The 14,202-nt window shown below is 39.9% G+C and overlaps 1 protein-coding gene across 1 annotated transcript in view; it reads right to left on the minus strand.

Annotated features, from left to right (window-relative positions):
• sad (Cytochrome P450 family protein sad) overlaps window positions 1-7,924 on the minus strand; it is a 44,025-nt gene extending 36,101 nt beyond the window's left edge. The window contains exon 1 of the mRNA XM_083123437.1: window positions 7,508-7,924. Within this exon, the coding sequence (XP_082979563.1) occupies window positions 7,508-7,890 (383 nt within the window). The 5' untranslated portion in view covers window positions 7,891-7,924. The remainder of the gene's footprint in view (window positions 1-7,507) is intronic.
• Between the last annotated feature and the right edge of the window lie 6,278 nt (window positions 7,925-14,202).

Genomic DNA, 14,202 nt, shown 5'->3' on the forward strand with positions numbered 1-14,202 from the left:
CCGTCATCGATAGGGTTGACTACCCCGGGATTACCTCGACTGCCGTGGGAACACTGAAACTCTCCAAGACCGATGCAGCATACTACCAGGCAGGGGGATTCGAAGCAGGTACAAAAATCAAAACTCAAAGTCACACAGTACTGTTTCCCATGCGTCTGCTGCCCGGTTTTTTCTCGGACTACAAGGAGATCATGTGGAAGGGTGGTTTGCGTGTTACTTTTCGCAGAGCTGCCAACGACAACGACGCACTGATGCGATACAACACTTTGGGCCCGGACGGGACTACCTTACTTCCCAACACACTACCCGACGCTGCCAAGTGTATTGTAAAATCCATGGAGCTGCGCGTGCCAGTGGTAGAATACAAATCAAACTATGCTCTCAAGTACAAAGCCGACATCCTGAAGAATCCTCAAGTGTCCATTCAGTTTTATGGCTACCAGTGTGTGCAAAAACCTGCTTCCGGCAATCATTTCGAATTTGACGTAACCACGCAATTCAACAACATTCGGTACGACATGCCCGAGTTTGCAGTCGTACTCTTCCAGACAGGAAGAGGTAACAATCAGGAGAAAAATTCAAGCCAGTTCGACAACTGCAAGATTAAGAACATTTACCTCAAAAATAGCAGGAACGAAGTTTTCCCACGTGAGAACTACAACCTAAACATCGCAGAAGAGGACTACCTGAAACTGTACGAGGCGTACACAGCTTACAAACGAGTGACTTCCGGTAACGTGGACGTGTACTACAATCCAAACGAGTTCATAGCTCGCAGACCCATGTTCCTCATCAACACATCTAAAAGAAAGCAGGTGGTTGTTAACGATCGCACCAACATCAAGATTGTGTGCGAGTTCCACGATGCCTTGCCTGCCGACACTCTGTGTAGCGTCATCCTCATCGCGGAGAAAACTTTTGTGTATGATGCCAGGAACGAGCGAGTAACCGAACAGTTTTAAGAAAAAAATATACTAACCAAAAATCCTTTGTTAACCTGCAACGCTGTGTCCAGGATGTACTGCAAGAAGTGGAGGTTGATAATAAAACATCTTCTTACAATATATATACGCACTGCCTGTCAACACCTTGTTTTGTGGTCAAGCTGAAAATATAATAAAATTAAATCATGCTTGAGCGCGCAATATTAATACGGCCTAGTGAGTTGGCAACATTAGTAGACCCAAATAGAGAATTCTGCGACCGAAAATGAGGCTCGGTGAGGCTCGCCTTAATAGTTTGCTCTTGTAAGGCATAAGCCTTATTTTCTCGCAGTGTTGCCAACATCTTACTCGAAAAAATCACCAAGGTTTCTCTCCACGTTCCACTACATAGGATATCCTCGGGCAAGGCATCGTGAAACTCGTAGACGACCTTGATGTTGGTTCGATCGTTGACCACAACCTTCTTTCTCTTAGATGTGTTGATGACGGTCATGGGTCTCCGTGCTTTGAATTCGCTGGGCGTGTAGTACATGTCCATGCTTCCCTCGGTCACGCGTTTGTAAGCCGAGAACGCTTCGTAAAATTTGAGGTAATCGTTTTTTTTTTGGTCACGTCGAGGTTGTAATTCTCGCGCGGGAATATTTTGTTCCTACTGTTCTTCAGATAAATATTCTTGATCTTGCAGTCGTCAAACTTGCTGGAATCTTTTTCCTGATTTTTGTCCCTCCCGGTCTGAAAAAACACTACGATGAAATCTGGCATGTCGAACTGTATGTTGTTGAACTGCGTCGCATCAGTGCATCAGTGCGTCGTTGTTGTTGGCAGCTCTTCGAAACGTAACGCGCAGTCCTCCCTTCCACATGATCTCCTTGTAGTCCGAGAAGAATCCCGGAAGCAAACACATGGGAAAAAACACCGTATGATTTCTCGTCGATATTTTGGTTCCCGCTTCAAATCCTCCTGCCTGATAGTATGCTGCATCCGTTTTGGATAATTTCAACGTTCCCACCGCCGTCGACATGATGCCCGGATAATCTATTCTGTTGATGACGGTGTTGTGTTTCCTCACCTCCACCTGCGAGAACAGGTGAGGCACGAAGTTGTCCACGAGTATCAAATTTGCTGCTGCGGGAAACGCATATCCGCTTTTCTTCTTCACCACGTCGAATTGAAGATAGAGGTCTGCTCTGTGAGGATGAACAAACCCATCGCCTACGTCCACATCATATTCGATCTCTCTGTTCGCTTCGTTCAAATTTCCGAACATAGGTTCTATTCATATTTTTACTCACATATAGGCGTACATGATGAATCAGCAAACATATTTTTTCTAAGTCTTGCCGTTTCCAAGATAACCCTATTTCCGCTCGCTATTTTCGATTTCCGAGCATAGGTTCTATTCATATTTTACTCACGTATAGGCGTACGTGATGAATCACCAAACAGATTTTTCCTAAGTCTTACCGTTTTCAAGATAACCCCACTTCCGGTTGCTATTTTGGATTTCCGAACATAGGTTCTATTCATATTTTTTCTCACGTATAGGTGTACATGAAAAATCCGCAAACAGAATTTTCCTAAGTCTTACCGTTTCCAAGATAATCCCACTTCCGGTCGCCATTTTCGATTTCCGAACATAGATTCTATTCATACTTTTACTCACGTATAGGTGTACGTGATGAATCCGCAAACAGATTTCTCCTAAGTCTTACCGTTTCCTAGATAACCCCACTTCCGGTCGCCATTTTGGATTTCCGAGCATAGGTTCTATTCATACTTTTTCTCACATATAGGTGTACGTGATGAATCCGCAAACAGATTTTTCCTAAGTCTTACCGTTTCCAAGATAACGCCACTTCCGGTCGCCATTTTTGATTTCCGAACATAGGTTCTATTCATATTTTTACTCACGTATAGGCGTACGTGATGAATCCGCAAACAGATTTTTCCTAAGTCTTACCGTTTCCAAGATAACCCCACTTCCGGTCGCCATTTTGAATTTCCGAGCATAGGTTCTATTCATACTTTTTCTCACGTATAGGTGTACGTGACGAATCACCAAACAGATTTCTCCTAAGTCTTGCCGTTTCCAAGATAACGCCACTTCCGGTCGCCATTTTGAATTTCCGAACATAGGTTCTATTCATACTTTTATTCACGTATAGGCGTACGTGATGAATCCGCAAACAGATTTCTCCTAAGTCTTACCGTTTCCAAGATAACGTCACTTCCGGTCGCCATTTTGGATTTCCGAGCATAGGTTCTATTCATACTTTTTCTCACATATAGGCGTACGTGATGAATCAGCAAACAGATTTCTCCTAAGTCTTACCGTTTCCAAGATAACCCCACTTCCGGTCGCCATTTTGGATTTCCGAGCATAGGTTCTATTCATACTTTTTCTCACATATAGGTGTACGTGATGAATCCGCAAACAGATTTTTTTTGCTAAGTCATGAATTGGAGGGTTCTATGACAAACTATATTAATTCTCGTAAGAGAACAGAACGTGTCCTACGGGGCAAGTTAAGAGGGCATGTGCATGGCCAAAGTAGCAGCTAGCCTCTCCCCTTTCAACGTGAACTTGGGAGTGGCGCAAATTCCACGCCGGAACAGGCGTTCTGCCCGGTACGGAAGTTGATGTTTATCGCGGCGTTACAAATCCAGCCGGTTGTACGGAAGCTGATCTTCACGTGTATTTTTCACGAGACACGCTAAACGCCACGTGCATACGCAAGATCATGGCCTTGCGTAAAAAATCAAAAAATTAAAAAACAATAAGACTTTACCGCCGGGCAAACTGCTCGAAATAGACGCCAAACAGAACACGGCTAAATTGATGATGAATAGCATGTATGGTCAGATGTACGAATTGAAAAACATTCCGGAAGAGATTCGCCCGCACGTCAATCAATTCTACGTTCGAAGGCCGTACGGGAAAACCTTTACTTTTTTGGTTGGGCACCACGCCAGGGGACCAGGAATCCTAAAAAACAACAATTATTATTATTTTGTCTGTTTGCTTGCGTCACAATACACGCGCACGCGTGTGTGTGTGTCACATCGTTTCCCCCGAGAGAGAGGTTTACAAAAATTACGATATACAAACATTAGCCCCCGGGAGTTGGAAAATTACGATATGGTGTATTCGCTCGTTACTGTTGCCAGCCATAAATCTCTTTCTCTTTTCATCTTACAGCAACGTTGGCATCTCTATTTTTTTAGTTGTAAGTAAATTGCCAACACACTCTAGTTAATAATGCTACATATTATACGCGCACACGCACGCACATACTATATTACCATCCACCCATATCTCTCTCTCTCTTTTACGGCAGTACATATTTGTTGCCGGCTCTCTTTGTTTAGTATATGTAGGTTGGCAAAAATTGCTTTATGCACTGTAAGGCATGCCTTAAGTAAGGTTGCCAGCTCCTTGCTTTAGGCTAGGTTAGACCAAAAAAGCTGTAGGTGGGCTGTCGGTTGTTTAACTCTTCCCTCTCTCTTCTCTCTCTTTTTTGTAAAAAGCTATGGCAAAAATACCAGTAGGTTGGCAACCTTGCTTTATGCACTAAGGCAAGTCTTAAGTAAACTTGCCAGCTCCTTGCTTTAGGCTAGGTTAGACCTGGTTAGGTTAGGTTGGGTTAGGTTAGGTTAGGTTAGGTTAGGTTTGAGTAGGTTAGGTTAGGTTAGGTTAGAGTAGGTTAGGTTAGGTTAGAGTAGGTTAGGTTAGGTTAGAGTAGGTTAGGTTAGGTTAGGTTAGAGTAGGTTAGGTTAGGTTAGGTTAGGTTAGAGTAGGTTAGGTTAGGTTAGGTTAGAGTAGGTTAGGTTAGGTTAGGTTAGAGTAGGTTAGGTTAGGTTAGGTTAGGTTAGAGTAGGTTAGGTTAGGTTAGAGTAGGTTAGGTTAGGTTAGGTTAGGTTAGGTTAGGTTAGGTTAGAGTGGGTGTTGGCAGCTGTCGGTTGTTTAACTCTTCCCTCTCCTCTCTCCTCTCTCTCTCTCTCCTCTCTCCCTCCTCTCTCTTTTTTTGTAAAAAGCTATGGCAAAAGTACCAGTAGGTTGGCAACCTTGCTTTATGCGCTGTAACGCAAGCCTCAAGCAAGATTGCCAGCTCCTTGCTTTATGCGCTGTAACGCAAGTCTCAAGCAACGTTGCCAGCTCCTTGCTTTAGGCTAGGTTAGACCAAAAAAAAACCTTGGTGATTTTTTCGAGTGAGGAGTTGGCAACACTGCGAGAAAATACCTCAAGCAAGATTGCCAGCTCCTTGCTTTAGGCTAGGTTAAACCCCAAAAAAAACCTTGGTGATTTTTTCGAGTAAGAAGCTGGCAACACTGCCAGAAAATGAGGCTCATGCCTTACGAGAGAAATCCATTAAGGCGAGCCTCATTTTCGGTTGGTGAACTGTCTTTTTCCTACTACTGATTTCAAAATATGTTGTTTTGGGGAGGGATGTTTAATTTCTTATTAAGGAGTACACGTCACAGCTCCCCGTGAAAGTATTGATGCTCTATTAAATTAGTATTATTGTCCGTTGACAAACAAAAACAGATCCAGTACGTAAAATTTTTCTTGCTCTCCTCGTTCGTAAATGCAACGCGAAACCCAATTCTTTCATTTTACTGCGTTTGAATTAATTACTCTATAACTGAGAAAAAAAGACACCTCAAGGTTGGGATTTTTTCTACGACTTTCTACCGGATCCCTGGCTCCCCTAACGCTTCTTGCAATATAATTTCGATGTACACGGTTTTCGCGATTTCGATTCCAAGATTCTCGTTAATTTGCGTTATGTACGGTATATGGACCTTTCACATTCTCGTTAATATAAAAAAAACACTGATTGTTGTCAGAAACCCAGATTAAGCCTAATACAGCGTTCTCTCTTCCACAGACTACCCGGCCAATACAACACTCATACCAAACCAAGTTGATACTTTTGAAAACCAGTCACGTTTTAAAAAGCTACTGTGTAACAACATGTAATCCACTTTATCTCATATGTATGTATGCACAAACGTGAAGAATGAAGGGAAAAATTATGTATTTTAGTTTATGTTATTGTTATTTCCATTGTTATTACATTCCATTGTAAAATGGCCAAAGCTGTATCTGGAATTCTGTGGTAAATAAATAAATAAATACCACGCACATTTTTATGCACAGTAAGTCGTGAGCAGTGGCGTGCCCAAGGGGGGCTGGATGGGTCATTCATAACCTCACCCTTGGACCAGTACTCCTAAAATGAAAGAACGTCAAAGCCAGGAAAAGATCGCAAAATGTGGACTGACTATTAAAAAAATATATACGAAACCCATCCTTTTGAAAAACTGGGCACGCCACCTGTCGCGAGCTAATATGAATTTCTCCGCTTTTTATGCATATAGCGAAAACTGCTGCCAAAATCGGATATTTTCTTCAACGCGACTATTCCGTGATTCGATAACGCTCTGGAAAGGAAGACAATGCTTTGAGCAGTGGTAGAAGTTGACCCATGCTACTTGTTGTCCTCGCTATGGTGAGAATACAGACATTTTGAAATTACAGGGAATCGAATGGTGGACGGCTCACAACAAAGTCAGGTCATAATGAAAAGGTTCCGGGTTCGATTCCCGGTGGAGGCACACTACACAAAGGTTCGGAGCTTTCGGCTCACAAGTAGAACTGCTGACCATTCTGCTACGTGAAAGCTATGTTTGTAGTCTACATAAATAATGAGTGTAAATGTAATGTAAACAATTTCAATGAGCTATTCTTTCTCATAGTCATTATCCTTGCAGTGAAGAGGCGAAATAATGCTTCTCGCAGTCTAATGTACGAAATATAAATCGGGTTTTAAGAACAAAGTTGCTTTTGGATTTTTTTCCTTTTTATTAACAAGACATGTTCAATGTTTATTAATTTTGGAATTGTGTTACTTCAGTTCTGTAGCGAGTTCAAAAGGCTTAGATTATAATCAATGGATTATTATTTTTGTATTAGTGTGGAGTAGGCCTGCAGGTTAATATTTGAAAATACGAATTGTGGAAGAATAACAAGAAAAGCGAGAAAAATAACAAAATGCATAAAATAATATAACAAATTCAGGTTCCTAGTTATGTAATATTCCGTGTGGATACATAATGTTAATTGTGCGAAAATTATTCGAAAGTTTCAGGTTCGAATCTTCTGCGCGATCATCTTGGTAAGTTCCTTTTGTGGATTTTATCAGCTATTTATGTGCAAATGCTGGGGTGGTACATTCAACATTGGTCACGGCCGGTTTCTGCCCCTACCTCGTCTACTTTCCTTCTGTTGTCTTTCCGTCGAGATTAACCTAATGGTGTAAATTAGCGACGATAACCAAATCCTTCTCAAAGTAAATATTTGCACTTTTATACAATTTTCAGGTTCAATTCATAAACAGGGCGTGAAAATATGCGGGAAACTACATTTGAAAGTTAAAACGGCAATTCCATCTTTCAGTGATCCAAAATTTCCAAAAGACTACCTCAATTCTTTAAGAAAACTATAAGTTCAAGTTATTACTAATTTTTAACAAAACGTTGCCAAAAATGTTTGTACTTACATGAAAAATAGACCACGCTTGCATCCATAGAGCTGGTTGTAGTGGACCCAAGCATCAGGAATAATGTGCATAGGGTAACGACCTTCGTTCTTAAAAACCTTACTCATTTCTTCAGGGTCCGACACAAACACAGCCTGCACAGGGCCAATAGCTTCACGGAAAACAGGCCCCAGTTCCCTATGCCTTTTGTCGACATACCGGTGTAGTCTGGACGTCGAGCCGGCAGATAAAAGGGACAGAGTTGTTCCTATCACTGGTAAACCTCTAGGTGTCGGGAGGTCTTCGAACCCACGCGCTTCCGCAGTTTTTACAAGCTCGGCGACCGAAGATCTCGCCCTCCGGCCCACTTCACAACCTTCCCTCAGCGCGCGTCTAGAAAGCATCTTCGTCCGTGGGTCTACGAGCAGCTACTGATCATATCGCTCCGAAAAGACGTTCACTAGCGCCCCTAGCGGTATTACGGGCAACGACCTTTTCTTACCTTGGCCAACACGGCTCCCCTACGCACATTGCACTGTCAAACTGTTGTGGGCGAAAAGGAGTTTAAAAAACCAAGGTAAAAAAGCCGAATCAAAGAACAAACATCAGGCTACGTATGTTTATTTAACAGGTTACGACACCTTAGGCTAAGATTTCTATGTACAAGGTCAAGTAATGTGTAAGTTGAATTTATAAACTTTTCCCTTATAATATTTTCATTCCTTTCCTTTCAATGTATCCTCGCCTAACTTTAGTAATATACGTAGATATTTATAAACGTTCATATTGTGTACATTTATAGTTTCGTCATATATTGCATTGTATTACATACTTTTCTTCATGCCTTGCTTTAAAGCCATTACTGTAAGTGCTTTTACCAAGATCAGTGGGCTACGCAAGGGGTGTTACGGGGATTAACCCCCCCTTGAGTTTATGAAATATTATGAAAAAAGGTGTGGAGAAAATTAAAAATGGCCAATTTATCACAGTCAAGGATCTGCGAGAATACTAGTACTACTACTACTATTGCTAATAATAATAATATCATCCCCATGCAGCATGGAGAAAAGCGGAACATTCCAAACACACGCGTCTTTCAGAGTGAATGCCTTGAAAATAAACACGAATTCTTGAAAATAAAATATGAAGGCACCTATGATTTAAAAGAGAAAAAAGTTGTTTTGTATCTCAGCTGCATCAATTTTCAATGAACATGTATTTTTTTGTGTGTGAACAATGAGCATTAACTAAAGAAAGTTCTTTGGTTCGTTGTAAGCGGGTAATGCATAGACAAAAGCTAGGCGGACAAGAATACATAGCCACCAGTCCGCCTTCCCATTGTTTACAATAAGCTAAACTATTGTAAAATGTATTGTTGGTAAGAACAGCGAGACAATCAGATATGAATTATCGGGGACATTTATGCGGGGACAAGAGCTAAAAATTTCCAACCAATTCCGCGAATCGAACCCTGATCTCCCGCGTGGTTGTCAGACGCCCTGCCGACCAGACCACCGCAGCTCCTTGGATGAGTTCCATACTTTCATTATTTCAATTTATTTTAATATATTTTCTTGTTCTTATGGATTTTGTTCACACTTATAACGTCTCACCTCTTTGAGTAGACAATTATTTCGTAACAAAGAAACAAAAAAAATGCTCCCAGAATTTGTCAAAATCGAATGACTGGATAGTAATTTCGTCCTATTGCTTTCATAAATACTATATTTATGTAGATCTCTACTACTTAATAGTAGTAGTGGTATTAGTAGTATTATTAGTAGTAAACCAACTATTATGAGTATTATTATTTAATTATAGTATAATGAAACAATAGTAATGTCAATTTGGAGAAAGCTTTAGAAATAACCCCCCCCCCCCTTGATGAAATCCTCCGTACGCTACTGGCCAAGAATGCATTTCGTGGAATTGAGTGAAATTAAACAAGTTTCCATACTAGACCCCGTATTTTGGGGCACAAAATGATTGTTCAAATAGGTAAGGATAAAGATACTAAAATCTGTAAAACAGACATGATAACAATCACTTTTCTAAAGAAACAGATATTTTATAATATTTCATTTCTTATACTCTTGAATAATGAAAAGCGCTAAATTCAAATTCTCGCATCCAAAATAATGTTTCAATGACATTGGTGGCTCTAATAGCATAATACAAGCAGAAAATTCTACGTATAATGTTTGCATTAACACAAACAAGTAGATAAAAATCTTTAAAATTCTCCGTCCTAACCATCTCAGTACTTCAACAATTGCGCGAACCACCTAGTCTGCAATCCTTCCATCAACTGCAAAGACTTTATTTAATAGAGTAATAAGATCTTGTAACCTAAAAAGCCTAATTCCGATCCCACTTTCCGTCGCTTTAATGACACTTTAGGCTAGTAATGACGATAAGGATGCATAATTATTAGTTGAAGTTGATGAAAGGACACTTTCAAATGAACATCCGGAACTGTAATGGTCACTCAAGAGTTCTCGACAGACAATCTATCTCAGGGGTGATAAAATTGATTGATTGATTTGGTTTATTTTACTTCCCTTTTCTGTTACTTTTGGATAATCGTGAATACTCATGCCCAGGCTGGGATTCGAACCTGGAATTCCTGGCCTCGTTGCGCGCTGTGCTAACCTCTTTATTTGTGCCTTTATTGAATATGTATATAAATTAAGGAGAACGTGGGGTTATCTTCCCGTGTCGTTCTATTCCACCTTTGGGGAAAGTATTGATTGATTGATTGAGTATGGCTAATCGGGACTGGACCTGCAGTGTAAAGTGGGATCCGAACCACTATGTGCCCCACTGGGTATCGAACCCGGGACCCATATGGGGAAACTAGCAGAAAGGTAAAAGAAAAAAAAACGTATTTATTTCACTATCGGAACATTATTTTCCCACTCCTTTTAAACACTTTAGGTACTTATGGACACTAATAATAATAGTAATCAAGTGTCCAAATGGGCAATTTTAGGCATAATAGAATTTACTTCGTGGCCGTGCGCTCTAAGGCGCTGTGCTTCGGACTCCGACTGCGGGACGGCGTTCGAGTCCGTCTGTGTTCAGTCTCTGGGTCCTTGGCCTGTGTATAGGACCGGTGGCAACCCACCATATCGTGAGGAAATTGGGGAGCTACAAGTGAGTAGCGTAACCCGGTCTCGGAAATCTCTTATAACGACTGGGGGTTCGACGCGCTAACCCCACGTCACCCCACTACCGGTTGAAGATCTCCACACCTCTAGGTAGGATTGTGGGAGGGTGACTGGCAGTTGGGAGATAGGCCAAGGCCCTTCGAGGGCTGTAGAGCCACGGGTTATGTAAAATATTAATATGTTTTTCTGACGTTAGGGAATAATAAAATATGAAAGTGACACTCGTGTAATAATTGGTTCTTGTTATTTTATCAATGCTGGTAATTTTTGTAATTATTATACTTATTATGTAACTGCACCCACATAAACAACAAATGAAGCAGAGATTCAATAACAAAAGGGTGTCTTGTATTAACTAACTCTGTAGCCTTCTTAAACCCGAAGGTTTATTTCTGCTGCAGCGACACAAGCCTTCTATCTGTCCCTTTCCTGGGCAAGATCAATCCAATATTTCCCATTCTTACAGGAATTTTTTTTCAACTGTGAATTGAACACCCAGTTTCTTGTACAGCACGGGTAAGACGACAGACAAAAATAGAGAGAGGGAGGGGGAGGGGGGATTTGATGTCTGTAGGCGTCGAAGTTTGCTAAATCGGTCATCGATTCTTCACGACAGTTGACCTCCAGACGTACACGTAGATCAGACGACTTTTCCCATGTCAGTCGCTAAAGGTAAACACATTTATTCGAGTTACTAAGAAGCGACGTGATGCTTAAGCTGATAAAAAGGGTCTCCCCTTGCACACAAGATCGGCATTTCATTAGCGAGTCGTTTTTCAAAACGTAAGGGTTCAAAATTTGAATTTTGTATGGGTGATATCAATCAAGACGATTTGCTTAGCATATAGTACGTACTTCAAAAGCTTTCACGTATATATGTAATCTTGTTATCATTGACCCTGAATCCATCCAAGGGGAACATATACAGTTCGGTCAATGAGGCAGTTAGTATATTTGTTCGTGACGCAATACCGGCTCCGAAGTGGACATTAAACTCAATGCATATTTGAGAGATATTTATAATCTGACTGTTAAATTGCAGTTCGATTACCTTAAGAAGCAATAAACATTGGTAAAATATTCATTATGTAAAGAGGGTGAATTATTTTAAACACAACGAAACAGTGGCGTAGCCACTGTGAGGGTGTACAGTAGAGGAAAAGTGCCCCATATGAGAATGGTTCCTAATATGAGACAGTGGTCGATCTCAGCGACTTGGCATTACAATCGCTTGGTGGCGCGTGAAACCATGGCAGGCTGCGTACAGTTGTTCTGTGTCGAGTTGCGTTTGTGGATGCAGTACGAGTCAAATGCTTTGTTGGAAGTCTACATATTTTGCAAGAGTGCAAAACACAGCGAATTATTTAGGAAAGGTAAGTTTATCTATTTATTTAAGTTTGGGGGACCAACAGGCATTTAACTGCCCAATTATAGGTCTCCGCTAATTACATTAAAAAGTTACAGCTACAAATATACATGTCACACACATACAATTAAATTTGTGGTTGATAACATTATCAGTATTTGACATGCAAATCTAGAATATGCTCAATCGAAAAGATCACATTATATAAAAGTAAAGCAAAATAATTATTGGTATGTACGTATAAAAAAAATGAAGAAATAGAAATTTAACACACAAGTATAACAATAAATTATCATTATTTTTCTGACAGGAGAATTCAACTAATAATGGTTCACTATGGGATATGTATATGGATATTGAAGTATATTAGAGTATATTTTGGATGCAGTATTATCAGGGCAAAGTAATGCATCCGTGCTTCACATACTTCTTAAACACGTTCTGTTCACTATTTTAGACAAATAATTAACATTTAGAAGTAAAAAAGTGAAAAAGCACACAAAAAACCAATAAAAGACAGTAGAAGACAATAATTACTATTACCGGTGGTTAGCTACATGTTTTTTGAACTAAGGAAGCTTATATCTGAACGCATCTACTTGATCATGAAGTGATTTTGTTTCCTTTGCAATACGGTTTATTGGTGTATAGTACAGCGCCTAGAATAACGTAGTGTGGAAAACGGCATGGTTTTGCTCTCTCTCGCTGGTTCCACTCGAAAATGAAATCCGCTAGAGGCGCTGGTGTTGACACCGGGGTACAGCGCTCGACTGCTTATAATGGAAGTAAATGGGGTTTTTGCTGCAACGTCTGATTCTTTTCTTTGTAACATTTCTTTGCATCAGAAAATTGTTATGATATTTGGTACAGTAGTCGCGAAAATATTAAAGAATATTATGAACCGTCTATCATGACCTGTCCTTGAGTTTTTTATTAACAATACGGAAGAAAACATAGGTATGGATTGTAACACGTAACATGACAATTGCTGCGAGAATTAGTATTGTGTATGCATTATCCTGAAAGGTTCATTAATATTGTCATTGTCACAAATATTATTTTTATGGAAATTCACACAGACAATACTCGTTTATTTTAATTAATTAATTTATTTATTTATTTTATTATTAATTAATTTAATTAATTTGCGGTTTATTTTCATCAAGTACAAGGTAGACATTTTACAGCCAAGTCACGAGTAAAAATGCACAGTCCTTAACACCAAAGTTCTACTTACCAATCGACACGAATGTAAAGCAATTTGTTGATAGAGATGACAAGGTACATCGTAATCGGCTATTTCAACTCCATGGAATATGAAATTAAATTCTTTCGAATATCTGCATTTCGGGAAAATGACTTCATAATATGTACGCCACGAAACATTTTTTCCCCTTCATGACACTATTTCAATTTTATTAGTATACAAAAATAAACTTGTGTACACAATCCAACGTTTGACGTCCCTCACATGCGATATGTTGATGCTCGTGTTGCGTTGCACATAAAACGTATTTATGTTACTTTTCTGTGTAAATTAATACCATTTCGTGACTGCAAATCACTCCACAAATATAACTGTTTCCATCAATTCACTTACCGCCTTTCTAGAGAAACAAATCTACACAATATATTCCAAAAACTAACTAAGCCGCATTACTTTCATAACAAAATTAGCCGCTGTGTCGATCGCACTGCCATCTACTTGTCATCGTCTCGGGGAACCAGTTTCTTGGGTCGTTTTCCACACTACGTTATTCAAGGCGCTGTAGTGTATAGTAACCCTTATTGTTAACACTGAATGAGGTGCTGAGCAGAGGCTTGCTTCTGGTATTATAATTATGTATTTGAAAAGATAAATTGCCCAGAATTTCTGGTGTATCTATTATTCCATTCAGACATTTGTATGCAAAAAGTAAATCAGCTTGTTTTCTTCTCCAATGCAAAGTGCCCAGGGAATATGCCACCAAGTCCTTGTCTGCGTATAAACTATAATAAATATCCCATGGTAGTCTTTCCTTAACATTCAGCTTCTTAAAATTCAGGTATCTGATAAAATTCCGTTGTATTTTTTCAATATCATTACTGCAGCTTGCATAATAAGGAGACAATATTGTGGTTGCATATTCAAGTATTGGTCTTACAAGTGATTTAAATAACATTGATAGAGTATTTATCTT

Source organism: Lepisma saccharinum, chromosome 6, assembly GCF_977018435.1.
Source record: "Lepisma saccharinum chromosome 6, izLepSacc3.1, whole genome shotgun sequence".
Taxonomy (NCBI): Eukaryota; Metazoa; Arthropoda; class Insecta; order Zygentoma; family Lepismatidae; genus Lepisma; species Lepisma saccharinum.